This window comes from Phoenix dactylifera, chromosome 1 (assembly GCF_051530095.1).
Source record: "Phoenix dactylifera cultivar Ajwa chromosome 1, Ajwa_hap1_PhDact_Kaust_v1.1, whole genome shotgun sequence".
NCBI classification, from domain to species: Eukaryota; Viridiplantae; Streptophyta; class Magnoliopsida; order Arecales; family Arecaceae; genus Phoenix; species Phoenix dactylifera.
The window spans coordinates 68,866,636-68,893,606 of record NC_143190.1 but is presented as its reverse complement, the minus strand read 5'-3'; the positions used below and the strand labels follow the sequence as shown (position 1 = coordinate 68,893,606).

At 38.9% G+C, this 26,971-nt stretch overlaps 1 protein-coding gene across 1 annotated transcript; it reads left to right on the top strand.

Moving 5' to 3' along the window:
* Positions 1 to 18,139: 18,139 nt before the first annotated feature.
* On the top strand, positions 18,140 to 24,170 carry LOC103696005 (V-type proton ATPase subunit d2). The gene is made up of 10 exons (XM_008777484.6): positions 18,140 to 18,513; positions 18,931 to 19,051; positions 19,177 to 19,284; positions 19,377 to 19,479; positions 19,647 to 19,727; positions 19,821 to 19,906; positions 20,141 to 20,200; positions 20,292 to 20,340; positions 21,363 to 21,497; positions 23,744 to 24,170. The coding sequence occupies exons 1-10, from the start codon at positions 18,333 to 18,335 to the stop codon at positions 23,873 to 23,875; spliced, it is 1,056 nt and encodes a 351-aa protein (XP_008775706.3). The 5' UTR covers positions 18,140 to 18,332; the 3' UTR covers positions 23,876 to 24,170.
* The last annotated feature ends 2,801 nt before the right edge of the window (positions 24,171 to 26,971 follow it).

Below are 26,971 nucleotides of genomic sequence, written 5' to 3'. Positions count from 1 at the left end.
GACCAACTAATGATAGGAGGACATGTCGTTAGCTCTTCCCAAGCACAAGTGTGTGCTATCTGTTCTAGCCCATCGCATCCTATTCATGAGTGCCCCTCAGCACCCCAATATCCCGAACTCGTGCAAGAACACATCAATGCTGCCCAAACACAGCCCAGACCGGGTAATGATCCATTTTCCAATACATATAATCCGGGATGGCGGAATCATCCAAATTTTTCTTGGAGGCAGCAAGCTTCTAATACCTCCCAACCCTTCTCCCAAAATTTTCAAAACCCTCAGAATTTTCATCCCTACCGTCCCTCAACTCAATTTCAGCACCCTCCTCCTCCAACCCAAAGAAATACAGCCTTTGAGGAGAAGGTGTTGACTGCCCTTCAAGGTGTGGAGGCAAACACACAACTATTGCACTCTCACACGCAATCAATTGCTAAGCTAGAATCCCAAATGGGTCAACTAGCTAATGCATTAAACAAGCGAGAGGAAGGTAAGCTTCCAAGTCAACCAATGAGTAATCCTAGGGGACAATATGTGGCTCAAGAAACTCGACTAAATCATGAGCAAGCCAATGCTTTGACTACCCTAAGGAGTGGACGTATAATAGATAATAAGGTTGGGGAGGGTAACAATAAGGAAGGTGAAGAAGAGGAACAGACCATATCACATGAAAATCCAAAACCTTCTTCAACTAGTTCACCATCTGCTACAACCCACATTCCAAAGGCTCCATTCCCTGAAGCACTTAATGCACCCTCTCCATTTGGCAAAAAGGGAACTTCACTAGAAGAGATGATGGAGGTCTTCAAACAAGTTAAAATCAACCTCCCACTCCTTGATGCCATCAAACAAGTTCCCTCCTATGCCAAATTTCTCAAAGACCTTTGCACCCAAAAGCGGAAATCTAGGACACATGTGCCTAAAAAGGTCCTACTTACTGAACAGGTAAGTTCGATTCTCCAACACAACACCCCTCCAAAATTCAAAGATCCTGGCGCTCCCACTATTTCCTGTGTCATAGGAGATAACTCCATTGATCGAGCACTTTTAGATCTAGGGGCAAGTGTGAATCTTCTACCCTATTCAGTCTATGAAAAATTTGGGTTAGGTGAATTAAAACCTACCTCGGTGTCCTTACAATTGGCTGATCGATCTGTGAAGATACCACGGGGGATGATTGAAGATGTTCTTGTCAAGGTAGACAAATTCTATTTTCCAGTAGATTTTATCGTTCTTGATATGGAACATGTGCCCAACATAAAAAAACAAATTCCTGTGATTCTTGGTCGTCCCTTTTTAGCTACAGCCAATGCCTGTATTAACTGTAGAACTGGAGCAATGGATATATCATTTGGGAACATGAAAATTAAGTTGAATGTATTTCATGACGCTGACCAACATGTGAGGGAAGACGAGTGTTGCCTAATTGACGAAATGGATGATCTTGTAGAGAATGCCCTTCCCTACATCTTAGCAAATGATCCCTTAGAGGCATGTTTGGCCCATTTTGACATTGACAACTTTGATATAGACAAGGCCGTAGAAGAAGTTAACATCTTACTCGATAATCAATCTCCCATGAGTTCCCTTCCTTGGAAGATCCGACCTGAACCTCTTCCCCCCATTGCTAGCACACCACTTTGTCCTTCCATTGATTCACCACCTAAACTTGAGTTAAAGCCACTTCCAACAAATCTTAAGTATGCCTTTTTAGGACCAGAAGATAGCCTCCCTGTAATTATCGCAGCCAACTTATCTACTGAACAGGAGGGTAAACTTTTGAGGGTGCTAGAAGAAAATAAACATGCCATAGGATGGTCTGTAGCCGATTTGAAAGGGGTTGACCTCTCTGTTTGCATACATCGAATTCATCTCGAAGATGATGCAAAGCCCACCCGAGAAGTGCAAAGAAGACTCAATCCTAACATGAAGGAGGTAGTCAAGAAAGAAGTGGTGAAGTTATTAGATGCCGGAATCATTTATCCAATTTCTGATAGTAAGTGGGTTAGTCCAACACAAGTGGTACCCAAGAAATCAGGTATCACTGTGATTGAGAATACGGAAGGAGAATTAATACAAACACGCACAACCACGGGTTGGCGCGTGTGCATTGACTATAGAAAACTTAATTCAATGACTAGGAAGGACCATTTCCCTCTACCTTTCATAGATCAAATTTTGGAACGGTTGGCTGGTCAAGGTTTCTACTGCTTCTTAGATGGTTATTCTGGATATAACTAAGTACCTGTCTACCCGGACGATCAAGAGAAGACCACCTTTACTTGTCCATTTGGGACATTTGCATATAGGAGGATGCCTTTTGGACTATGTAATGCACCCGCAACTTTTCAACGATGCATGATGGCCATCTTTTCAGATATGGTGGAAAACTTTCTAGAAGTGTTCATTGATGATTTCTCAGTTTTTGGCCTATCTTTTGATGATTGTCTAGACAATTTGACCTTAGTTTTGAAAAGATGTAAGGAGACCAACCTAGTACTAAGTTGGGAAAAGAGCCATTTTATGGTTCAAGAAGGCATAGTTTTAGGACACGTCGTGTCCAAGAGGGGCATTGAAGTAGATAAAGCCAAAGTCGATCTTATTTCCAATCTTCCTCCACCAAAAACTGTGAAACAAATCCGATCATTCCTTGGCCATGCTGGTTTCTACCGTCGCTTTATTCAAGATTTCAGTAAGATTTCCAAACCCTTGTGCAATCTTCTTGCCAAGGACACTCCCTTTGTCTTTGATAAAACATGCGAGGAGGCATTTGAAAATCTTCGCTCGAAATTGACCACTGCACCTATCATACGGCCCCCTAATTGGACCCTTCCATTTGAACTAATGTGTGATGCATCCGACTATGCTATTGGGGCAGTCTTAGGGCAACGGCTAGATAAAGTACCTCATGTCATTTACTATGCTAGTAAAGCACTCTCAGATGCACAATTAAACTACACCACCACTGAGAAAGAATTGCTAGCGGTAGTATTCGCACTAGACAAGTTTCGATCTTACTTATTAGGATCCAAGGTTACCGTATTCACTGATCATGCTGCCCTTCGACACCTTCTTGCAAAGAAGGATACCAAACCCCGTCTGATTCGATGGATTCTTTTACTACAAGAATTTGACCTAGAAATTCGTGACAAGAAAGGAACTACAAATGTCGTAGCGGACCACTTATCTAGGATTCTTCTTGAGCCCTCTTGTAAAAATACCTCACCCTTACACGATTCTTTTCTAGATGAACAATTATTTGAGGTACAAAGAATAAAAACGCCATGGTTTGCAAACATAGTGAATTACCTTGCCATAGGACGAATTCCTGATGATTGGTCAACTCAAGATAAGAACCGATTCTTTTCACAAGTAAAGTTCTATTATTGGGATGATCCTGATTTATTCAAGTATTGTCCCGATCAAGTCATCCGTCGATGTGTCCCTGAATGTGAATTTCAAAGTATTCTTTCATTCTGCCATTCACAAGCTTGTGGGGGACATTTTGGGGGTAGAAAAACTGCAGCAAAAGTTTTACAGAGTGGATTTTATTGGCCCACTCTTTTCAAAGATGCCCATAACTTTTGCCAAACTTGTGAACGGTGCCAACGGATGGGTACCATCTCCCGTAGAGATATGATGCCTCTCAATCCTATTTTAATTGTAGAAATATTTGATGTCTGGGGAATTGACTTTATGGGCTCTTTCCCACCATCCTTTGGTTTCGAATATATTCTTGTAGGGGTTGATTATGTTTCAAAATGGGTAGAAGCTGTCGCCACTAAAACTAATGACCACAAGGTTGTGATTAAATTTTTACATGAAAACATCTTTTGTCGTTTTGGCACACCCCGAGCCATCATTAGTGATGGGGGATCTCATTTTTGCAACCGGTCTTTCGAGGCTTTGGCTCGCAAATATAACATCACCCACAAAGTTGCTACCCCATATCATCCCCAAACGAGTGGACAAGTCGAGGTGTCCAATAGGGAGTTAAAACACATCTTAGAGAAAACGGTACGTCCCGATAGGAAAGATTGGTCTTAAAGGATAAATGATGCACTCTGGGCCTATCGTACTACCTACAAAACTCCTATTGGCATGTCTCCATACCGATTAGTTTTTGGAAAAGCTTGTCACTTACCGGTAGAACTTGAACATAGAGCTTTCTGGGCTATCAAAAAGTTTAACTTAGATATGGCAGTAGCTGGTCCTCACCGAAAACTCCAACTAAGTGAACTTGAAGAATTGCGCAATGAGGCTTATGAAAATCCTAAAATTTATAAAGCAAGGACTAAGGCTTTTCATGATAAAAATATTAACCGTAAGTCCTTCAAACCTGGTCAAAAGGTTTGGCTGTTCAATTCAAAGTTGCGACTCTTCCCGGGTAAACTTCGCTCTAGGTGGGATGGACCATTCGTTGTGAAAAAAGTTTTTCCTTATGGTGCAGTAGAGATCCAACACCTCAATGGTGGACATGTTTTAAAAGTCAATGGTCAAAGGTTAAAACCTTATGTAGACTGTGTTGCCGACGGGCAATTGATCGAATCTCTTAATTTAACGAACCCTGTTTATCAAAATAATTAAGGACCCACTGTGTCTGGCTGAAGACAATAAACTTAGCGCTTGTTGGGAGGCAACCCAATTCTCTTAGATTATTTCTTAACATTGAGGACAATGTTAGGTTTAGGTTTGGGGGTATTCATCTTGATTTTCATCCAAAAAAAAAAAGTTAAAAAAAAATAATAAAAAAAATCATCTTTTAAAAAAAAATTAAAAATATTTTTTTTAAAAAAAATGTGTTTATTTTCATAATAAAAAAAATTATTAAAAAAAAAAAGTTTTGTTAAAAAAAAACCTAATTTATATACATTTATGCGAGAATGATAAACACACAAGGTATATAAAATCTAAAAGCCCAATGACTAGTGGGAAGTAATGCAAATTTAAGTTCTTTTTATTAAGTCTCTCTTAGGGAGTTGTAAGCTAATTAATACTTTGGAATTTCACTACACACTGGCCGACCCTTCTAAGGTCTAGGCTCGACATTATGTTAATAATATAGTAGCAACCTTGGACCCTGATGAATCATACTTATCTAATCCAATATAAAGAAAAAAAAATCAATAAAAATAGATTTAGTCAGGAACATCGAAAAGGGCTACCTATTGTCAAAGGTCAAGTGGGCTTGTGATGAGGACTCCGAGCATAAGTCCGTAGGGGAGTCTTGATGCCCGACACCTTATGCCAACTGGTGTGAGAGTTGTCGACTGATTGCTCGTTACACGGAGAAATCACCACAAGAGTAAAAGTGCACAATTTATATATCTTTCTTAAAAGAAAAAGAAAAAAAAAAAGGAAAAAAAATGCTGTATTGACCGAAAAGACAATAGTGTGAAAGCCGTCGTTGTAAAAATTCGAGTAAACTGGAATATTACAGATAAAGCCCGTGAGGTACTAAAGTAAACATCCACAACTCTCGAAATCCTACAGATAAGATGATTTTGAATCAGTGAGTAGGTTCCTTCGACCAATCCTTGGAAACTACTGGTATTAGCAATATTTTGGAGATCCGAACTCTTAGCTTGGGTACGGTCCAGATTTCACCGAGCACTCTAGTATAAATAAGTCTTACAACTCCCTAAAAGGAAACTTAATGACTTTAACTTAGATTGCATACTAACCTAGAATTTGGGCTGTTTAGTAAATAAAACCGTGTGTGCTTTGAAATTTTCGTCATTTATGTATCTTAAATTAAATTTTAATTAAAAAAAAGAGAGAGTTTTTGAAATTCTTTACTAGTATGCATTTGGAATTCGATTTTCACTTCATAGATCAATCGATCTAAAATAAAATAAAAAAAAATGATTTACTGAAGTTTGTGGGTATCTTCACTGAAAATCCTCACGAGACTATAACTCGTCCACTAGGGTAACCTAGGGGTTTAAAGCCTTGTTGCATATGGTAAATGCAATCGCGATGCCTGCGAAAGTGAGTTAGAGTTTTTCTTTTCTAATTTTATTTTGCTCGAGGACTAGCAAAACATAGGTTTGGGGGTGTGATAAGTGCTTAATAATCTATAATTTAGTTATCTTTCCATAGCACTTATCAATATTTTTAAACTGATAAATATATATTTTACCATAAAATTAAATAAACATTGAAATGAATTTAAAATATGGTAAGAGGTAAATAATTCTTTTCTCAAAACAGACTCTAAACTTGTCTCTCTCCTGGTTATAATCTTTCATGAAAACATATAAGGAGGAGATTGTGTTGACCCGGTTTAGTAACCTGATGGGATTGTAATCAAGCTAAGGGTATAATTAAATGGGTTTTGGTCCTGATTCGATCGAAAGTTATAATTAATTATGTATGGGGCAAAGGTTTGATTAACCCTTTTTATTAGGTCACGGTCCGGTTTTTAGTCTTGTCTGGTCGAGTTCGATCTGAAGCAGCTTAGCAAGAATTAAATTTAAAAGACATTGGGCTCGAGAACAAGTTCAAGCAACTCAACGATCATGACCCACCGCAAATCCAAAGCCAATTTCTAACCAACTCGTTACCTGCCTTCATATAAAATTCATAATAATAATAATAATAACTAAATATTCACTATTCACTGTTCATATGAACAGTGTCCAGTTAAAACACTGTTCATATGAACAGTGTTAAAATAAAAATAAAAAATAAAAAAACAAAAAATAAAATGCCGAAAACACTGTTCATATGAACAGTGTTCGTGAAAACACTGTTCATGTGAACAGTGTTAGAGAAAAAAATAAATAATACATAATAATTAAATAAATAAATAATAAAAAATAAAAAAATTGGGAATTCACTGTTTATCTTCTCCTTCCCAGCGTTGCAACAGGAGACCTCTTCCCATCTAGCCGGTAATCCAGCAACCTCCCACGCCCGCCCACCGTCCGCGGCGACGATCCCGTGACCAGCATCTCCGCCTCGTCTTCCGCCTGTGACGCAGCCCGCAGCCGAGATCCGGCCCCTTCGCCATCACCGCGTGCGGCGTCTTCTCCTCCAAGATCAGCGAACCAGCCGCATCGAAATCCCAGCATCGTCGCCCATTCTTCCGCCCGTGACGCATCCGGAGCGACCAGATCCCCCGCCACTTCATCAGTCAGCACCTCCCTCCGCCATCACCGACCAGATCCCGCGGCCCCTCTTCCTCCTCTCCCGCGATCTGCATCCCGACACCACGCCCCGGAATCAGCCGCCGTGATTCCTTCTTCCCTCTCTCCGCGTGCGCCGGACGGCTATAAAAGGAGGGAGGGGGCGTTCGATGGAAGGGAGAGCTTGGTGGAGGAAAGAAACAGAGGATACTCTGTTTCGGTGAAGAAGAAGAAGAAGAAAGCCGAGAGAAAGAAAAAAAAAGAAGAGAGAGGGGGGGAAAGAGAATAGTTGTGATATTTTGGGAATAATGGAAGGTGATCAATTTCATTTGAAGATGGGAGGTCATCCGGAAGCCATGCTCGGCTAAACATCTAATCTAGGGCTGGATGAAGCCCTAGCAATGTATCAGGGCATTGTAGTTCTTATTTTCTTTATTATTTTGGAGCTTGTTTAAATTATTATCTTCAATGAAATATCTTTTTATGATGTTTAAACTTTGAGCATGCCATTTACTATTCATGTTTGCTAAAGTAGTCTAAGATGATCCATGCCTAGGAAGATGAGGTGTGCTGCATCCTAGATTAGCATACTTAGGTAGACACTTCATGCTACACCGAAGATGGATCTTCCTAACACTATGTATGCTTTTATTTTAAAAGGCTTGTAGCCAAAATTGCATGCCTCTCCAAAAGATAAAAATTAAGAACACAATCCTTGATGCAATGCTATGTGGTGGATTCCAAACCCTAGATCTATTTACTTTGATAAAATTTCAATTCGTACTCATAGATTAATTTAGTTAAATCAAGTTAGCAAATCCTTCTTCTTGATTTGTTTTTAAAAGAAAAATAACTTATTCTCCAATCCCTGTGGACCGACACCCGTAATCACTATCCTACAGGATACGTGCTATTGCGTGGTTTATTTTTAAAATTGAAAATAACCGATCACCCACGCCACCTTCCATAAGAAGAGTGCCGCCCTTAGGTGAAGCCCCAACCTCCAGATCCAAGTGCAGTCCTGCCCCGGCTCATGCTCCTGCTAGATAACACGAGAAAGGTCTCTCAGTCTGATATTGGACCGACAAGAGGTGCCCCAAACCCTGACATCTGGCCCCCCACATCCTGGTACCGGAAGAGACCAGATCCTCTCAGCTAGGTGTCCTCCGAACAACTGTCGTAGTCTGGCATTGTTGTCCAATTCCTGTTTACCTAAAAATACTTTAAACAGATCGTTGTTAGAACCGACAAACAAAGTTTAATTTAATTATACTCTTACCTTTTCTACTTGAAGAATAGTGGTTGTAAGAGGTCGATCCATAGGGAGGCGGTTGGAGTTGCATAAAAATCAAAACGTTCACTCGGATTCAAAATCAATTTTTGAATAACAAAAGAAAAACATTACGTCGGGATGTTGAATGATTCTCTAGTCTACCAGAGAATGTTTTCTATTTGAAAATAACGAAAAGATAGATACTTAGAATCGAAGAGCATTTATAAATTTAATGAAATATTTAACTATTCAAAGAAAAATTTTGGCATGGATGAAAACAATGCTTAAGAAGATTGAAGCCTGGAACATAGATTGCATGAAAGAAAATTTCATATATTGCATGAAAGAAAAATTAAAAGATTGCATAAAAAAGCAGAAATTAAACTGAACCTAGAACAAGGATTGCATGAAAGAGCATTGATTGATTTTATAAAAAAAAAACTGATTACAAAAATAAAGATGGAGATTGAAAACCTGATGCTTCTTCTCTTTTGCAAATAAAAATAAAATAAAAATAAGAAAATTACATTTTCTCTCCCTTTCTCTCCCACGGTGGAACTCTCTCTTCTTTTTTTTTATTTTTTTCTTTCCAAGAACAGGGCATCCCCTGTTCTTGGTTTCTCCTCCCCCTTGCCCAGCTGAGAGCTCCTTCCTCTCTTTTGAACCAGCCGAGAGCCCCTTTCTCTCCCTCTTTCTCCTCCTCTTATAGATCCCCACCAGAGATCAGCCAGCGATGGATCTGATTTCGTGTGGAGAGGAGGAAGAACGCCTGCGTGATCGTTGGGGCGGAATGCACGGGATCGGCTTGATCGATGGAGCTGGCTGATGAGAGCACAAAAGTGCGACCTACATGTCACCTAAATTAGTATTATTGCTAACCGATAATGATAAATTCACTGGATTAATATTATATTTGGGTTTGGCACAGATTTTCATAAATTAGAGATAAAATGCACATTAAGTATAAATTTGACTAAAAAAGGATCCCTTCCCAGATCTGACCCGGTTGAAGATCGGGACAGGTCCGAGTCGGGTTTGGGTCCGAATCGGGTCCATTTCTTTTGTGCTTTTTGAAAATAATTTTGGGCAAATCTAAATTTGCCATAAGGTGCTGGGTGACCCATGACTTGAAAGAATTGCACTTGACCTCCAGCCAGAATAGATGACCCAAAATTTCATATCATACTATATGACTAATTGGATGGAACTTGATGTCTCCCATATCCTCCCAGCCGTCCGCACGCATCACAAAGCTCCCGGCTCCTCCCTCCTTCCGCGTTCAAGATCCACCGCATCCGTGACACACCTCTGCACCCACGGATCCATGTCCTTCCCGTGGTCCCGTTCTTCAACGCCTCAGCCCGCCAGCCAGCCACACCTTCCGCTCCTTCCCAGCAACCAAAGAAGGAAGTCCTTCCGCGTGCCAGCCACCGTGCCAGCAACGCCCGGAATCCCATCATCCCGAAATCCCAGCACCCGAAGAAGGAAGCCCCAGCCGTGATCCAATCTCCGGCGATCCCGCACCGCGTTCCCACCTTCCGTTTCAGCTCCCAGCATCTTTCCTCTTCCGCTTTCAATCTCCTCCACGGATCATTCCAAGATCGCTCCTCCTCCGCCTCGCAGCCGTCTATCTCACCGCATCCAGCTCCTCCCAGCAGCCGTCCACGAAGCTTCCGCCCGTGATCAGCGATCCAGCCTGCTCCCAGCGCCCGGATCTCATCCGTGATCGACTCCTCCCCGCGTCCTCACCGCGTCTGCCATCTCCCTTCCGCATCAGGCGTCCGTCCGCGGCTATAAGAAGAGAAGGAGAAAGAGGGATTGGGGGAGTGCTCGGTTGGGGGTTGAGGCCAAGAACCAGAGAAGGAGGAAGTGCTCGATTGGGGGTGGAGGCCAAGAGAGAAGAGGGTTCGGTTGGGGGAAAGAAGAAAGAAAACAGAGCTTGCTCTGTTTTCGGGAAAGAAAAGAAAAAAAAAAAAAGAAAAAAAAAAGAAGGAAGGGAGGAGTATTCTATTAGTTTAGTTTGAGTTTAGTTCTTTTTAATTCATGAGAGCAATGTATTTTTTTGTTTTAGTTGTACTTTAGTTGAAAGTTTTTTTTTGAGAAGTATATTTTGAGTTTGAAAGCATATTGTTCTTATTTTTAGTTTCATTTTAGGTTTTGTTTTGAGTTTTAATTTTTGAGAGTTCATTCGGGTAGAAAGTTATATTTATTCTGCAATTTTAATTTCTGTTCTGCAATCCATTAAATCCTCTTTCATGCAATCTATATTTCAGTCTGCAATTTTCCTAACACTGTTTTCATCCATTTTAATTTATGTCAAAACTTTAATACATGAATGCTCTTTGAATCTGACTACCTGTCTTGTAGTTAATTTCAATTAGAAAACATTCTCTGGTAGTCCAGGGAATCATTCAACATCTCCAACGTAAGGTTTTTTCTTTCGTTATTCAAAAAAATCGATTTCGAATCCAAGTGAATGTTTTTATTTTTAAGCAACTCCAATCGCCTCCCTGTGGATCGACCTCTTACAACCACTATTCTTCGAGTAGAACAGGTAAGAGTAGAATTAAATTTAAACTTTGTTCGTCGGTTCTAACAACGATCTGTCTAGCGTATTTTTAGGTAGACAGGAAAGGACGAACACTGGCCGCGGGATTGCTTGGAAGAAGACGTGAATCCGGCGTGGAGGATGGCTTGGATCATGCACTAGAGTGGGTCCTTGATTGCAGACGCTGGTGAATGCGGACGGGAGAAGAGGCGGAGGTGGGTTCATCCGGGATTTGGGAATCTCGAATCCGGAAGAGACGCGGACGGACGGAATCACCAGAAGCTTTATGGACGTCGGAATGGAAGCGGGAGGCTGGGAGGAGGACGTGGATTCGCTCTGGAAGCTTGGATGCTGGGGATCTCGAATCCGGAAGAGGATGGCTCCGGTTCCTTGACGATGCATCGCAGGATCACTGGAGGAGGCTGGATCACAAGAAAGAGGGAACATGGACTTCCTTCTTGTGCTACGGGATGATGTTGGAATGGAATCGCTCGGGATGAGGCTGGAGCCTACTTTGACGCGAAAGAGGCGGACGGGCGCAGGAGCTGATCTGGGAGGTGATCCATGGAAGATGGACGGCCGTGATGCACTGCGGGAAGAAGAAGAAGAACAGTGAATAGAGTATATTTTTCGTAACACTGTTCATATGAACCGTGATTTCAGCATCAATAGTAACTTCAGGAATGAATAGTATCTTCAGCTATTCTTCATGGAATTGGTGGTTAAAAAGTTCTTTTTCTTTGTGATGAAGTGAGAGTGGGAATCTCTATTCCGGGAGAGTGCGGGTGCAAATCCGGAGAGGAGGGAACGCGAGGATCACTGGGAGATCGCATGCGGGCTCGGATGTTTGAGTGCGAATGTGCTCGATCCGATCATGGCAGGATTAGGCCCGCGCGGTTTGAGGCCATGATGCATCTCTCTAATCCCTACCAAATGCGCATTTAAACTTTAATTTATACTAACCTGTGCCAAACAAAAATATAATATTAACTTAGTGATTTTATCGTTATATGTTAGCAGTAATACTAATTTAAGCAGCGTGTAGATCGCACTTTTATGCTCTCATCACACCCCCCAACTAGCTTATTGCTAGTCTCCAGCAATTAACGAGCAAACGATAAAATGAGGACACAAAAGATGTAGTTTAACCCATAACTTTTTATTGAAGCTAAGTACATAAAACTGAGATACATACCCACTTTCGTAGAGCATCACGACTGCACTTAGCACGCGCAACAAGCCTTTAAACCCCTAGGTTACCCTAGTGGACAAGTGTTGTCTCGTGAGGGTTTGCAGTGAAGTTACCCACAAACTTCATCAGTCAGAGATTTCCAATGTTTAACTCAAAATTTGAACAAGTATTATTGTATGAACCTAGAATTGCAAGGACAATAAAGACTTATTGCTATTATATTTAAGCAGACTCTAACTCAAGTTCCATTACACCCCATCTATCTGCTAACAAGTCAAGAATGGAGTGAGGTGCAAGATAGTATTATATAAATGAGTGGCTTTCACTTACTTCCAACGTGATCACTCTAATTTTCAAGACTTTCTAGAGTTAAATGGTAATGAATACCCAAAATTTAACTTTTAATCCGACTGAATGCTAAGAAGAATGACTTGTGCAATAAATAACTTTTAATCAGCTTTCTAGCTGACCCGTGTAGCGAGTGTTAAGCCAATGACTCCCGATCTAGATGGCTCAGGGCACTAGGTGTAAAGACATCCTAACAGACTTAATAACTCAAGTCAACTAGGCTCCAAGACCGAATTAGTCATTCAGAGTTTAATCTAAGTCATCTTCACCTTTTTACCTGAACTCTCGCTGCTTGCCAGGCAAGAGGCCCAGTTACTCAGTGAGAAGACTTAAGATAAACCCCTTTTTTTATTTTATTTTATTTTATATTTATTTATTTATTTATTTATTTATTTAGGGTGTTCATCACACATCTAACTTTAAATTATCTAGAAGATTAAAAGTATTCATATTAGTTACAAGTTTACATACCCCACTATTCATGTGTTTATGTGTAGGTGCTAAATCATTTTCTATCATGTTAGCAGAAGATAGATGGGATGAAAACTCAAGCTAGAACTGCTATCATATTTCTTAACTCAAAGCTATTGTCAAAGCAATTCCTAGCCAAAAAGATTAGATTTTGAGTTAAAAATTTGAAATTCCCCCTTTTTTTTAAATCTTTCTAGGCAAAAAAATCAAAAATATTCTCACCCCCATACCTAAATCTAACATTGTCCTCAATGTTAAAGAAAATTTAAAGCAGTAATAGAACAGAGGAGAAGTTACCGGATATGGGTAGGTAAATTAATAATTGGGACAAAAATCCCTAAACCTGCATGTTAGTAATTATTATTATTATTATTATTATTATTATTATTATTATTATTATTTTTTTATAATATTATTATTATTAGTAATTTTTTTATGTCTTCAGCCAGACAAAATGTAAATTCATTTTTTTTCAACCATTATCTAAGAATGGTTTTGGAAAAGTCCGAGGAAGAACAGTCAGCCGATGATGATCTATGCTCATAAGAAAAACAGAATTAGGGAGCGCATGCTCGACCCCTTCCTCGGAATGGGCAAGGTAAGCCTCTAAAGAGTCCTTACTATAAGTTTGTAAGAAAGTCTCATGAACCAGACTTTCAATCATGTCAACTTCATTGATTTCTTCATCGTTTGGTGGTTGTTTACTTATTTTGAAGACATTAAGCTCGACTTTCATGTTGCCAAAAGATAACTTGAGCATGCCATTTCGACAATTTATCACAGCATTTGCTGTCTGTGTGTATTATAGGTGTGTGACTGTCAGGATGTATTACAGGTTCGGTCTCAAGGATAACGAAGTCCACAGGATAGTAAAACTCGTTTACCTTCACTATTACATCCTCTACAATCCCCTTGAGATACTTCACCGTCCTATCTGCTAAGGAAAGGATAATATTTGTGGGCTTTAATTCCTCCAAACCTAACTTTTAGTACACATAGTAGGGAAGTAAGTTCACACTGGCTCCTAAATCTAATAGGGCTCTCTGGATGATCGTCTCTCCTATTTTTATTTCAATGATGGGGCAACCAGGGTCTTTGAATTTCGGGGCAATATGTTGTTAAATGAGAGATGAGGCTTGTGTAGCCATAATAGCTTGCCTAGGAATACTGGTTTTTCTTTTGACCGTGGTGAGGCCTTTCAAGAATTTTGTATAGGAGAGAATTTGTCGTATGGCATCGAGAAAATGTATAGTTATTTGAACAGTTTTAAAGACTTCCATTATTTCATCAAAGTTAGATTGTTTCTTGGAGTCCTGAAGTCTACTGGAAAAGGAAACCTTAGGTTTGTATGTTTCTATGGGTTCTTCCTTTTTGTCCTGTTCTTGACCCCTCTTTTGAATAGGGTTCTTATTGGATTCATTCTTATTTTCTTTTAAGTATTCAGAAAGTTGGACTTTATTGTCCACTTGCTTGCCAGACTTTAAAGTGGTAATTGTCTGGACTTCATAGGTCAGATTTTCATTAGAATCGATTTGATACTGACCTCTCTGACCTTGATTTTGTTGTCTACTAAGGTTAGGCACTGGTTGACTAGGTAGTTCACCTTTCTTCCTTCCCCTAGAGAGTTTGCTATTTGGCTCAGACTAACATCAAGTTTTGCAATTACTTGCGTATGGAATTGGTTAGTCTGGGCTTAGCCTGTATTGGTCTGTTGTTGTTGTTTGATAAAATCTTGTTGTTTTTTCATCATATTAGCCATCATGGTTTCTAATGGTGAAAGTTGCTGTGGGATAGGGGCATTATAAGAAAGTACAGATGGAACCAAAGGTTGGTTCATTTGTGATGGACCTATCCTGGGGAAGTTGTTCTGAAAACCTGGTAGACCACCTTGATGCTGAATAGGTTCATTTTGCTTGTATGAGAAATTTGGGTGGAACCTATTATCAGGGTGGTAAACTGGGCTAAACGAGTTAGGAGTGGACTTCTTAAAAGCACTATATGAATTTAGAGCATTTGCTTGCTCGGCCTTTACGGTGGACAGATTAGGGCAGCACTCCACTAGATGCTCAGGACTGTTACACAAGATACACAAACTATGTGGCTCGTGTTCCACTTTCATGATGGGATTTGACTCTTTGTATGAACTCGAACTAGTGGAAATAGTGAAAGCATCAAACTTTTTACTTAAGTTGTTCACTCCAGTCACCAGATTGGACATGATATTTTTGAGATCTAGGTCTGCTTTTATTTCATAATTATCTGGTTTTCTAGATCCGAACTCATCTCTATTTACTTCCTCACCATAGCTACTCCAATTTTGGGCGTTCTCGGCTAAGTCAACAAGAAATTCATAGGCTTGATCCGGGGTTTGGTTCATGAACCTACCCTTGTGCATGGACTCGATCATGTTTCTATGTGCTGGAAGTAGTCCTTTATAAAAGAAGTGGACCAGATCAGCCTTATCAAGCCCATGGTGTGGGCATTTGACTAACAAGTCATAGAATCGTTCCCAAGTTTGGAAAAATTGCTCTTCAGATTTTCCTCTGAAAGTTCTTATGGCATCCTTAATTTTTTCTGTTTTAATCATGGGATAAAATTTTGCCATGAACTTCTTAGATAGTTATTCCCATATTGTGATGGAATTTGGGGCCAGAGAATATAGCCATGCCGCGGCTCAATCCTCTAAGGTCATTGGGAATAATCTCAATTTTACACTTTCTTCATCTAAATTTTGATTTTTGAAAGTTTTACAAATTGTCATGAATTTATTTAGATGAATGTAGGGTTGTTCACTTTCAAACCCATGAAATTTGGATAGCATATTTATTGTCGCAGCCCGAATTTCAAATTGGGCCATGATGCATCTCTCTAATCCCTACCAAATGTGCATTTAAACTTTAATTTATACTAACCTGTGCCAAACAAAAATATAATATTAACTTAGTGATTTTATCGTTATATGTTACTAGTAATACTAATTTAAGCAGCGTGTAGATCGCACTTTTATACTCTCATCAGGCATCATCCCATGCTGACTCTTCCGGGGCAAGAAGATCGAAAACCCGCAACCCCTCCACTACCTCAGTGTTGACCATGGTCGGCCAGCACCTGAGTGGAACGGTATCCACCTATGGATCCGCAGTCACATCAATACTCCGCCCATTGCCTATCAGCTACCTAGTGTTTGCCGACATCGTCGGCAAGTACCTCCCAATCTCGCGCCACATGAAGGAGACTCAATGCCCACTCCATGCCCCCTTTGAGCCCTCTCGACCGTATCTGGCTGTCATCATCTGACTCTACAGCCCGTGTGGCTCTAACAGGAACCAAGCTGCATGCCGAGCGATGAAAACCTCGCACCGCTCTAGTAGGGACTGCACCCCGAGACTACCCTCACTGGTAGGCCGGCAGACCTGCTCCCAAGCCACCAAATGCACCCCGCGGCCTCTGCCGTGTGACCCCTACAAGAAGCACCGAAACAGTCGCTCAATCCTCAGCAAGGTCGTCTTCGGAACCACAGTATTGGCCATGAGGTATACTGGCATGGATCCCAACACCGATCTAATCAATGTCAATCTCCCTATCATAGACAGGGAGGCCGCTCTCCATCCCTCCAACCTGCTCTGTACCCGCTGCACCAGACTAGAGTACTCTGCCACCCGTAGTCTGTGGCCTGTGATGGGAACTCCCAGGTAGGTCAATGTCTCCTCCTACTCAGGTATCTGCAGAATCCCTTGAATCTCCTGTCTGACCCTGCTCAGGTGGCCTATTTGGTGAAAGATGTAGGATGGGAATGTGAATTGAGGGTCTTGTGTGTTAATCCCGTGAGTTCGGATAGCCATTAATCCTGTGTGTTAATCCAGATACATGAATCATGTTAATCCCGTGTGTTAATCCTGTGAGCTGGAAAATAGAACGACAAGAGAAAACTTTAGATTTGGAAACTTAAAACTAAAGTTAAAGGAATAACTAGAAAACCTTGCAGCTCCCCTTTGTGCTGAGAATTTTCAGTCACCTCTAATTTTCATAGGATCTCGACAGAAGAACACCGACGTTCATGATTTTGAGCTTTGTTGAAAACATAATAGGTAAATGATCCTTGGCTTGCATCATAATTTGATCCAGGAGGATCACAATGTGGACAATTTTGGGCACCACAGAAAGGATTAGATGGGATATAGAAGTGAGATCCATTACATTGGAAAGTTGAATCTCATGCTATAACTTGGCCATATGATATTTAATTGATATAATCTTTATTTTTTTAAAAAAAAATTGATTAGTTTTTTGAATTCTACGACATGCCAAAGCCGAATTTCATTGTTCAGGTCTTCAAACAGATTGATCAAACTAAAACTCTCATTTTCAAGAAAGATTTGACCAAACATATTTCTTAATCTAAAAAGAACTAGTTAGAGCAACTGAAAACAATGTTGATGTAGAAGTCAAGGTCTATCTCATATATAATTTTGGCTTTTTAATGTTTATTTCACTAATTATGTATGTTTTGGAAAAGATGCATCTTATTTGAACTGGAAAGAAATTTTACATAGATTGTGTAAGGACGGACCTTACAAATATAATAGGGTCTATATATTTTAGCTTATGGGGGATCAATAAAAGAAAAGAGGAGTTGGATTCTACTTTTATCAATCTTACTGCTATTGCTAAGAGTTAAACGAGTTCAAAAATTATTTTCTTCTTCCTGATCGAATCATAATTATTAATAACAAACTCTAGAAATTTTGTAGGCTACTAGGACATTAAATTTTATGCTTTCCTCTGTAGCAAGCATGACCTAGACCTAGATCTTTTCTATATGGAGGTCTAGCAAGAAAAAATAACGCATATTTTTTGAATATCCAATATATATTTGTTTAGAATACTGCTTGTCTCATACTTAAATTCAAGAAAAAAAATCATGAAAAGATCCCTAGATATATCTTTAAAACAGAAAAAACAAAACTTTTTTTTCCTTGTAAAATCAATACTTAATGGATGTTTTATGCAAAATCCGCTACACCTCATTTGGGTCGATCTGGGCTAGCGGGCCCACAACTGCTGGTCCAATCTCTGACCACTATGTATTTTGGGCCAATGTTTGTAAAGCAAGTAAAGCAAAGCCCATGAAATAATTTTGCCCAACCGGCTTAAATATTGGCCCAGCCCAATGTTTCACTCCAGCTAAGATATTGACGGTTCCTTACCACGTATTTCGGTCCGACCGAATCCCTTCTTGTCCCAATGTTCTTGGTCGCTCTTCTTGATTTCTAGGGTTTCCGCTCTTCCGATCTTCCCTCCCTTCTTCTTTCTCTCTCTGGATCTCTCAAATTCCTTTCGATCTCGTCGCGGATCTTGGTAGTCGAATCGAAGATGTACGGATTCGAAGCCCTAACATTCAACATCCATGGCGGGTACCTGGAGGCGATCGTCCGGGGCCATAGGTCTGGCCTGCTCACCGTCGCCGACTACAACAATCTCTGCCAGTGCGAAACCCTGGACGACATCAAGATGCACCTTTCCGCCACCGAGTACGGCCCCTACCTCCAGAATGGTGAGCTGCATCTCCTTATCCCATCCGATTGAGATTGGCTTCCATTTTCCTCGCAAGATCTCTCTCTTCATTCTGCCTCCTTGTTTTGCGGTGATCTATTTGATTATTAAAAATTTAAAACAGTAATGGATCGAGGAAAGATTTCTTGAAAGCATGATCTCATGTTTATATTGTAAATATTACGGTTGAAGAAGAATAAGCAGGTCTAGATTTCATTGTGATCCACAAGATTGATGGTCGTATGTGGAATACTGAGACCAAAAGCCCCAAGTATGCTTACAATGAGCCAATTGCATGAGAAAAATTTGCGCTTCTTAGTATTTCTATGTCGATTTCTTATATGCAAATTACACATTCTTGTTTTCTTTTGGTATTGTAACTTGATTATTTGAGACGAATCCTTTTTGCTAATTGTAGAGCCTTCTCCGTTACATACAACTACAATTGTCGAGAAGTCCACTCTGAAACTGGTTGACGAGTACAAACATATGTTATGCCAAGCGACGGAGCCATTGTCAACTTTTTTGGAGTACATAACGTATGTATTATCGTATCCATCTTTTCGGCAGATTCTTCAATGTGATTTTTTATCTAAAATTCAGGTTGCAAGACAGATTTTTTTGGGTTGCAATGGAAAACTTATTCATCTATTGTTGCTTATAGGTATGGTCACATGATAGACAATGTTGTTCTTATTGTCACTGGGACCTTGCATGAGAGAGATGTTCAGGAGTTATTAGAAAAATGCCATCCTTTGGGTATGTTTGACAGGTATTTATTTGCAGTACTGCTAAGTCTTGCTTTTGTTGGTTCAACCATCTATGAGGGTATCTCAGGTCTCACGTCTTGCTTTTCGTCTGCAGCATTGCAACCCTCGCTGTTGCTCAAAACATGCGTGAGCTATACAGATTAGTTCTTGTTGATACACCATTGGCTCCATACTTCTCAGAATGCATCACATCTGAGGTATTAATTTGGTGGCCAAATTCTAAGTTATGCATGAGATACTCAACATGAGTTTTTGTAAAATCAAAAAATTGATTTAACATAATTTGGAAGGCACAATTTTTGTTAGTTTCCTTATTTTGCCAACTTCAATATTATAGTCATATCTGATTTGCAATTTCTTGTAGGACTTGGATGACATGAATATTGAAATTATGAGGAACACGCTTTACAAAGCTTACCTCGAGGATTTTTATAAATTCTGCCAGGTAAAGAATAATCAATCATCTATTTAGTAGTCTATTTCTCTCGAGCTTTTACACATGTCAATTTCATTTTCTTCTGATGATGTTATAAAATAGAAACTAGGTGGGGCAACTGCTGAGATAATGTCTGATCTCCTTGCTTTTGAAGCTGATAGAAGAGCTGTCAATATCACCATAAACAGGTGGGTCCAGCAATATAGTGCATCTATTTGAAGGAGCTTCTGTACGTCTTTGGGCATGCAGTGTTATTAATATATATTCTTTCCTCATATGTTACCTACTTGACAGTCAGTAATTTTCTGCATGGCTTCTTCTAAATGTTTGCTCGCATTACTCTGAATCTGGTTAAAAAGCATCTCATAATTGCATCATACTATTGATATTGCTAATTTATTTATTTATTTTTTGCTGTACAGTATTGGAACTGAGTTGACTAGAGATGATCGGCGGAGGCTTTATTCTAATTTTGGTTTGTTGTGAGTATCTACAGAACCTTTTATCACTGGGCTAGGTCTAAATGATTCTTAGCAACATTTGCTTGATAGGTAACAACTTCGTGCTTTGTAGGTATCCCTATGGTCATGAAGAACTTGCAGTCTGTGAGGACATTGACCAGGTAAGATTCTGGGACAGATTTCCATTGAGAATTTGTAAGGTGGTAATATCAATTTTATGTGTAGTTGTACATAGTATCTTGAATAATCCAAAGAAATTGCTCATCCATTTACCTATGTAGTGTTCTTGATGACTTCGTCTATCTCTAGAATGTTGCTACTATTGGTTGGTACTTTAAAATTTTTTTATGCATCTTCCATAACTGTATACTTTGCAGTGTATTTTGCATTACAAATTAGTCCAAGCTGAATAATAGTGAGTAGTGACAATGCAATTGGCATTCTCTTTAAGTGTGCATCTTCAGTGGTATATGTACATCGCCGAATTGGAAATCTCAGCAGTTTCATGTTGCTTTGAAGCCAAGAAACAAGCAGAAAGTTTTCATTTTTCATGTTGACAATTGGATGTTTGTATGTATCTTGTTCTGTATGTATGCCGCTACTTTTCTTGAGTAAAAGAAATATGCCCTATGCCGAGCGCTTCCCCCTTTAAGTGATAGGGTGGTGTGGTATTCCACAGGAGAGGTTGATGTGGCCACATGATGTGTGATGGGCATACATCAAGATTTGGCTTCCTTTGGCTGCTCTGCTGTCATGAGGAGCAGCTAGAGCAATGGGATTGGCCAACACTCCACTTTTTTCTTTTATCATCCTTTTGTCCCTTCAATTTTCCTGTATGTTTCGGTCTCATAGTTTGTTTTTTGCATGCCCCAACCAATTTCAACTAAAGACTTCTCAGATCGGTGTTCCATAATAGAGGGACTTGAGAGTAGATATAAGTATCCTTGCATATGCTTTTATTTTTGTGCTTTTCACTTTTGACCGACAAGATATCAATGTTTGATCACCATGTTTCAGCCAAAATGATGACCTTGTCTGCTCTATTTTCTATATTTAATTCTTCACTGTGCTTTGTTGACCTCCATACAATAATTTGGATTATTTTTTTTGTTCTGCGAGGTCTATAAAAGGATGATATTGATGAATGTTACCATGTCCCTTTTCATGTCAACAACTTTTACAGGTTCGTGCTGTTATGGAGAAATATCCTCCGTATCAGTCAATTTTTGCCAAAATGTCTTATGGTGAAAGCCAGATGCTGGACAAGGCATTTTATGAAGAGGAAGTTAAAAGGCTTTGCCTAGCTTTTGAACAGCAGGTACATTCTTCAGACTTTACATTTATAGCTTTGTGTCCTCATATGTTGAAACTCTTGGAATTGCTTGGGTCATTGCATAGGTCAGATATGCTCTAATAGACTTATTCATGTACCTTTTGCTTCTATAATTGGCAAGTCTCTAGATTGTGCACGAAGTTTCGTTTTGTTGTTTTTAGCTCTCTTTTTAGTACTTCTATGGAATTATAGTGACAATGCTGTGCTGTTCTCCTGAAACACATCACTTTGATATATTTCCGCTTTCTCTTATTGATTGATCTTAGTTTTAGTCATATCCAACCACCATAGTAGCTATATCCATTATCCTTAGGCCCTGTTTGGCAGAGCTGTTGGCAGTAGAGCTTTCGGAAGTATAGCTTTTTGATATAGAGCTTTTATAAAAAGCTATTTGTTATTTGGTAACTATATTTCTAAAGTGTTGTGAAACTTTAATATGTGTTTAGCAAACAAACGTGAAAGTATATTTGGTATGACAAAATAACCACAAAGGACATTGCATAGTATTATACAACAGAGCATAATAAAATATAATATGTATTAATCCATAAATATGATATAGTATAATATTATTGTAATGTAATATAATATTATTCTAATGTAGTTAATATAATATTGTATACTATAGCATAATAATATAATATAATTTGATATTATATAACATGACATATCAATGTATTATGATATAATGTAATATAATATTATATTTATAGTATAATACAATATTTTGATAAAAAATATTATAATTATTATCATTATATATTAATATTTTATCAATATAATATTTTTAGGAACTAATTTTTAGAAGAAAATACAAAGGCACACAATCATACTTGCAAAAGTAAGATTTTACGATTCCTTTCTTTTCAATGCTTTCCTTATTCAAAACGATGGATAATTAACTGGAGAAAAGAAATGATACCTTGATCACGTGGCAAGGGAGAGCCAAGGCCGATTAGGGTTTCTTGTTTGTTGGCCCTCTTGCAGATTTCTTTCTTTGTGCATTATGATATAAAGGGACACTTCCTGTAATTATATGATTCTATCATGGGTATTTTGGTCTTAAAAAAATTATAAATCTAAAACGGCTTTCCGACGCATGCTAAAAGTACTTATTCGAAGAAACTCCATTTTGGAGTTTCTCTACGTTTTCAGTTTTCTGGCAAAGCTAAAACAGCTTTTCGATTTTTTTATCAAACACCCCTATTCTATTCAAAGGTACTTTTGGAATGTCAGAAAGTGCTTTCTGGCCAACCGAAAGCTTTGCCAAACAGGGCCTTATTGCTTATATTTGACTCAGTAAATTTATCCTGCTTGACTATCCTTTTCTACAGAGGGAAAATTTCTTGCGTAGAGTTGATCACTATTCTTTTTCACAATAATTGTTTTGGGCGTTTTATATTGCCATTTGTGCATATATATGGTTACATTATTAAGGCCATTATTATGGGTGCATAACTGTGCCATGTCATATTCCTGTCATTTCCACTTACAATTTGCAAGTTTCTAAAATATTTGCATTATCCTAAAGGGTTGAAATGAAGCTGCCTTCAGAACAAACATTGGCATGCTTTAGATTCAGTTTGGTTTCTATTTACCATATTTGTTCAGATATTTTTTTGGCTGCCGCTATTTTGTTCTGAAGGGGTTTGAAGAGTTTACCTTCAGATTCAGGGGACGTGCATGCATTGATTTCAGTTTGTAGGGCAAGTATATTATAGTCTCTTATTACAATATCGCAGCAGACTACCACACCTGCTTTGTAATCTTCTCAGAATCTTAAACCTGCACCCAGCACATACTGAAAGGATATTTAAATATCCGCTTCCTGCACCTACACCTGCTCCCAGCTCTGAGGAGTAGAATAATGTTATAGATGCTATTAGGCCCCACCGGGTAGCATCTTTGGAACCTATTGCTATTAACTTGGTTAAGTAATTTGTAGACCTGTTAGCGCAGTTCCTCTGATCATTTCGAGGATTCATCCTTCATGTCCCCTTTTGAGGACTTTATCAGTCTGTTTTAATGGCTTGCATGCAGGCCAGCGGGATTATTGTCCTCCAGTATGCAAACACTACTAAATTCTCAGGATTTCTGGAATTCTGCCTGTGCTATTCTTACAAAATATTCCCATGGCTTATATATGTTTCTAGAATTTAAGCCGTTCTTCTTAGCTACTCTAGCTCTAGCAGGGACATACATGTTTTAACCATTTTTTCATCACGATGCAGTTTCACTTTGCTGTGTTCTTCGCATACATGAGACTGAGGGAGCAGGAGATAAGGAACCTGATGTGGATCTCTGAGTGCGTGGCACAGAATCAGAGGTCCCGGATTCATGACAGTGTGGTCTACATGTTCTGAATTTTCCCTGTTCGGTTCAAACTTCCAAGATCAATTAGGGACGCAGCTGTTCATCCTGTGATTTGGCTGTAAATCTATTCTGACTGTTGACTGTTGCAAGTCAACAGGATCGTATATCTTTTATCATGGCATGACCAAAATCATATGTAAACCATTCGTTTTAGGGGAAAGATGCTGAATTTTGTAAGCAGCTAAATCGCCGTGTCGCTAATAATGGTCCAAGATCGGGTCCTCCGAGTGTGGATGGGCAGACGTTTGTTTATTTGAAAATGATGCTGATTCATGCTTTTGTGCATCTTATGTTGCAATTTTTTCAAGTCATTTACAGCTAAAGAAGCCATGGGAGATGAACCTGGAAATGCCTCTTTGGACAACATCAAAGAGATGCTTTTCCCCACTTAACAAGTTGTTTTCGCCGCCCTGAGTGCCAAAGTTCTTTCCACCCTAGTTACCTTCTAGTTCACGTAGAAATCCTCTTGCCTCGCTGAAACTAGACATTCCCGGGATATATCATACTATGACAAGATGACCTCAGGAGTCGAACTTACGGTGACGTAGCGACGAGGGCAAGCTCTGACGTCAGGAAAAAAAAAAAAAAAAGATTCTGACGAGCCCCTTCAGGGCGGCCACTAAATCCACTAAATCTTCTGTTTTTCTACCTGGTACCGATGGCTGCATCTGTTGCTGGTCCACCCTGAGGGACCGCATTCCCATCCCTCAGTTGAAAATAACACAGATCACCTGCCCTTTTGGATAATGTTACAATCTTTTTTTCTTTTTTTTTTTGGTTCTAGAGTTTAAAAAGCATAGGAAGGGCCTCATAGCATATTTGTGTTGAGTTGCCGTACAAGTAGGAAACAAGTCCAGAGTCCAGAGTTGCCAGAGATTTGTTCTGAAATCCTAGTTCCATCAAGGTTGAGGGGAGGTTCCAGGTGAATTGTATCAAGGGCTAACCTGTTCAATAGCCCATTACCTACCAGGCCTCCTAAAGGAAGACATAAATAGAGAAACTCTGTCTATTTATCTTCAAATGATCTTTTTCTTCTTCCTATTCTTGTAGCACTCTCGGCAGGCGAGCACGGTAAAAGAAAGACGGGAGAAAACCTAAATAGTGCTGCTCTTGGTTAAGTGGGGCTGATATTTTTTTAAAGAAAGGAAAAATAGAGAGGAAAAAGTCTTTTTACTTTGTTTCACGCCACCAGCCAGAAAAATATCCTCGCATAACTTCTTTCTAGCTATAAACGAAGCTCTTGGCACGGCCCATCCGTTATGGGCTATTTTTTTGCCCCATAACGGCTATTTGTGGCTTTTTACCCATTTTGCCCCTCCCAACAGCCATAAAACGACTAATTTGAGGGGTATTTTGGGAAAAAAATTTGGAGTCCTATAAATACCCCTTTCCTCCCTCATTCTCACCATACCAAACCAACTCTTCTCTCCTTCTCTACTACTACTATTTCTCTCTTCTAGCAATATTTAGCAAGTGCTCTAGGCTTTTAGCAATTTAATTTTTAGTTTGCATTTAGTAAGTGTTCAAGTGCTACATAAGAGGAGGTTCTTGTTAAGAAGTTAGAAGTACAAGAGAAAGAGAAGGTTACTCCTTGTTGAGAGCACAAGAGGAAGCTCACAAATCTCGGCTCTACCTCTGGTCCTCTACTCAATTCCTTCTTATGGTTAGTTTTTATTTTTTGCATTCATCAATTTAGATATGTCATCTTATGATGAAAGTCATTTTGGCATTCCTCCTATTTCTGAGGGAGAAGAAAGTAATCCCCAACCCCATGTTCCTAGTTCCTCTAGAACCAGCGAACCGAGTGAAGATCAAACCTCTTCTCGTAAGAGGACTAGTGCTGTATGGAATGAATTTGATAGAATTATGGTTGATGGAGTCTGCAAAGCAAAATGTAAAAAATATGCCAAACTTTATAGTTGTAGTAGTAGTGGGGGAACAGGCTATTTAAAAAGATATCAAGAGAGTCATAGGATGTATGATTCTCGTCTTCAAAGTACTCTTAATAAACAAGGGGGATCACTTGTAGGTAATTTTGCATATAATCATGAAAATCAAATAAAATCACTTGTAAAATGGATAGTTAAGGATGAATTACCTTTTAGTTTATTTGAATCTTTTAATTTTGAAGAATATGTTCAATTAAACCTACAACCTACTTACAAAAGAACTAGTAGGCGTACATTTAGAAGAGTAGCTATGACTAACTTTTTAGCAATGAGACAAAGTTTAATTGAAACACTCTCTACTTTAAATGTAAAAGTTTCATTAACTTCTGATATTTGGTCAGCATCTGTAGGTAGTAATTGTTTTATTGCTATTACTGCTCATTATATGATAATGATTGGCAATTAAATAAACGTATTCTTGCTTTTCGTGCTTTTGATTTTCCACATTCTGGGCAACAAATTTCAAATGCCATTTATCAAACTGCATGTTCATATAATTTTAATGATAAAATTATGTCTATTACTTTTGATAATGCATCTAATAATAATTCTGCTGTTACATTATTAAAGAACTCATTGCATCCCATGTTAAATGAAAATTTATTGCATTTAGATGTGCATGTCATATCTTAAATCTTTCTGTTCAAGCTGGCATAGGCATGATTTAAGATGTCATTTCAAAAATTAGAAATGCAGTTTCTTTTATTCATGCTTCAAGATCAAGACTTCAAGAATTTAAGGAACTATGTATAAATCATGGTAAACGTTTTAAAAAATTTAAACTTGATGTAATTACTCGTTGGAACTCAACATATAGCATGATACATGATGCATACCCATATAAAAACTTATTAAGTGCATATATTAATGATCGTGGATTATGCTTTACATTGACTGAAATTGATTGGAATAAAGGAAAAATTTTGAAAAATTTTTTGGTTAGTTTTTATAATGCTACTAATGTTCTTTCTGGTATTTATTATCCAACTTCATATTCATTTTTACAACAAGCATATATGATTAGTCAAAAATTTGCAGAACATAGATATGATGATGTTTTAATGCCTATTATTGAACAAATGGAATCTAAATGGAATGAGTATTGGGACAAGATATGTCCTATGCATAACTTAGCTG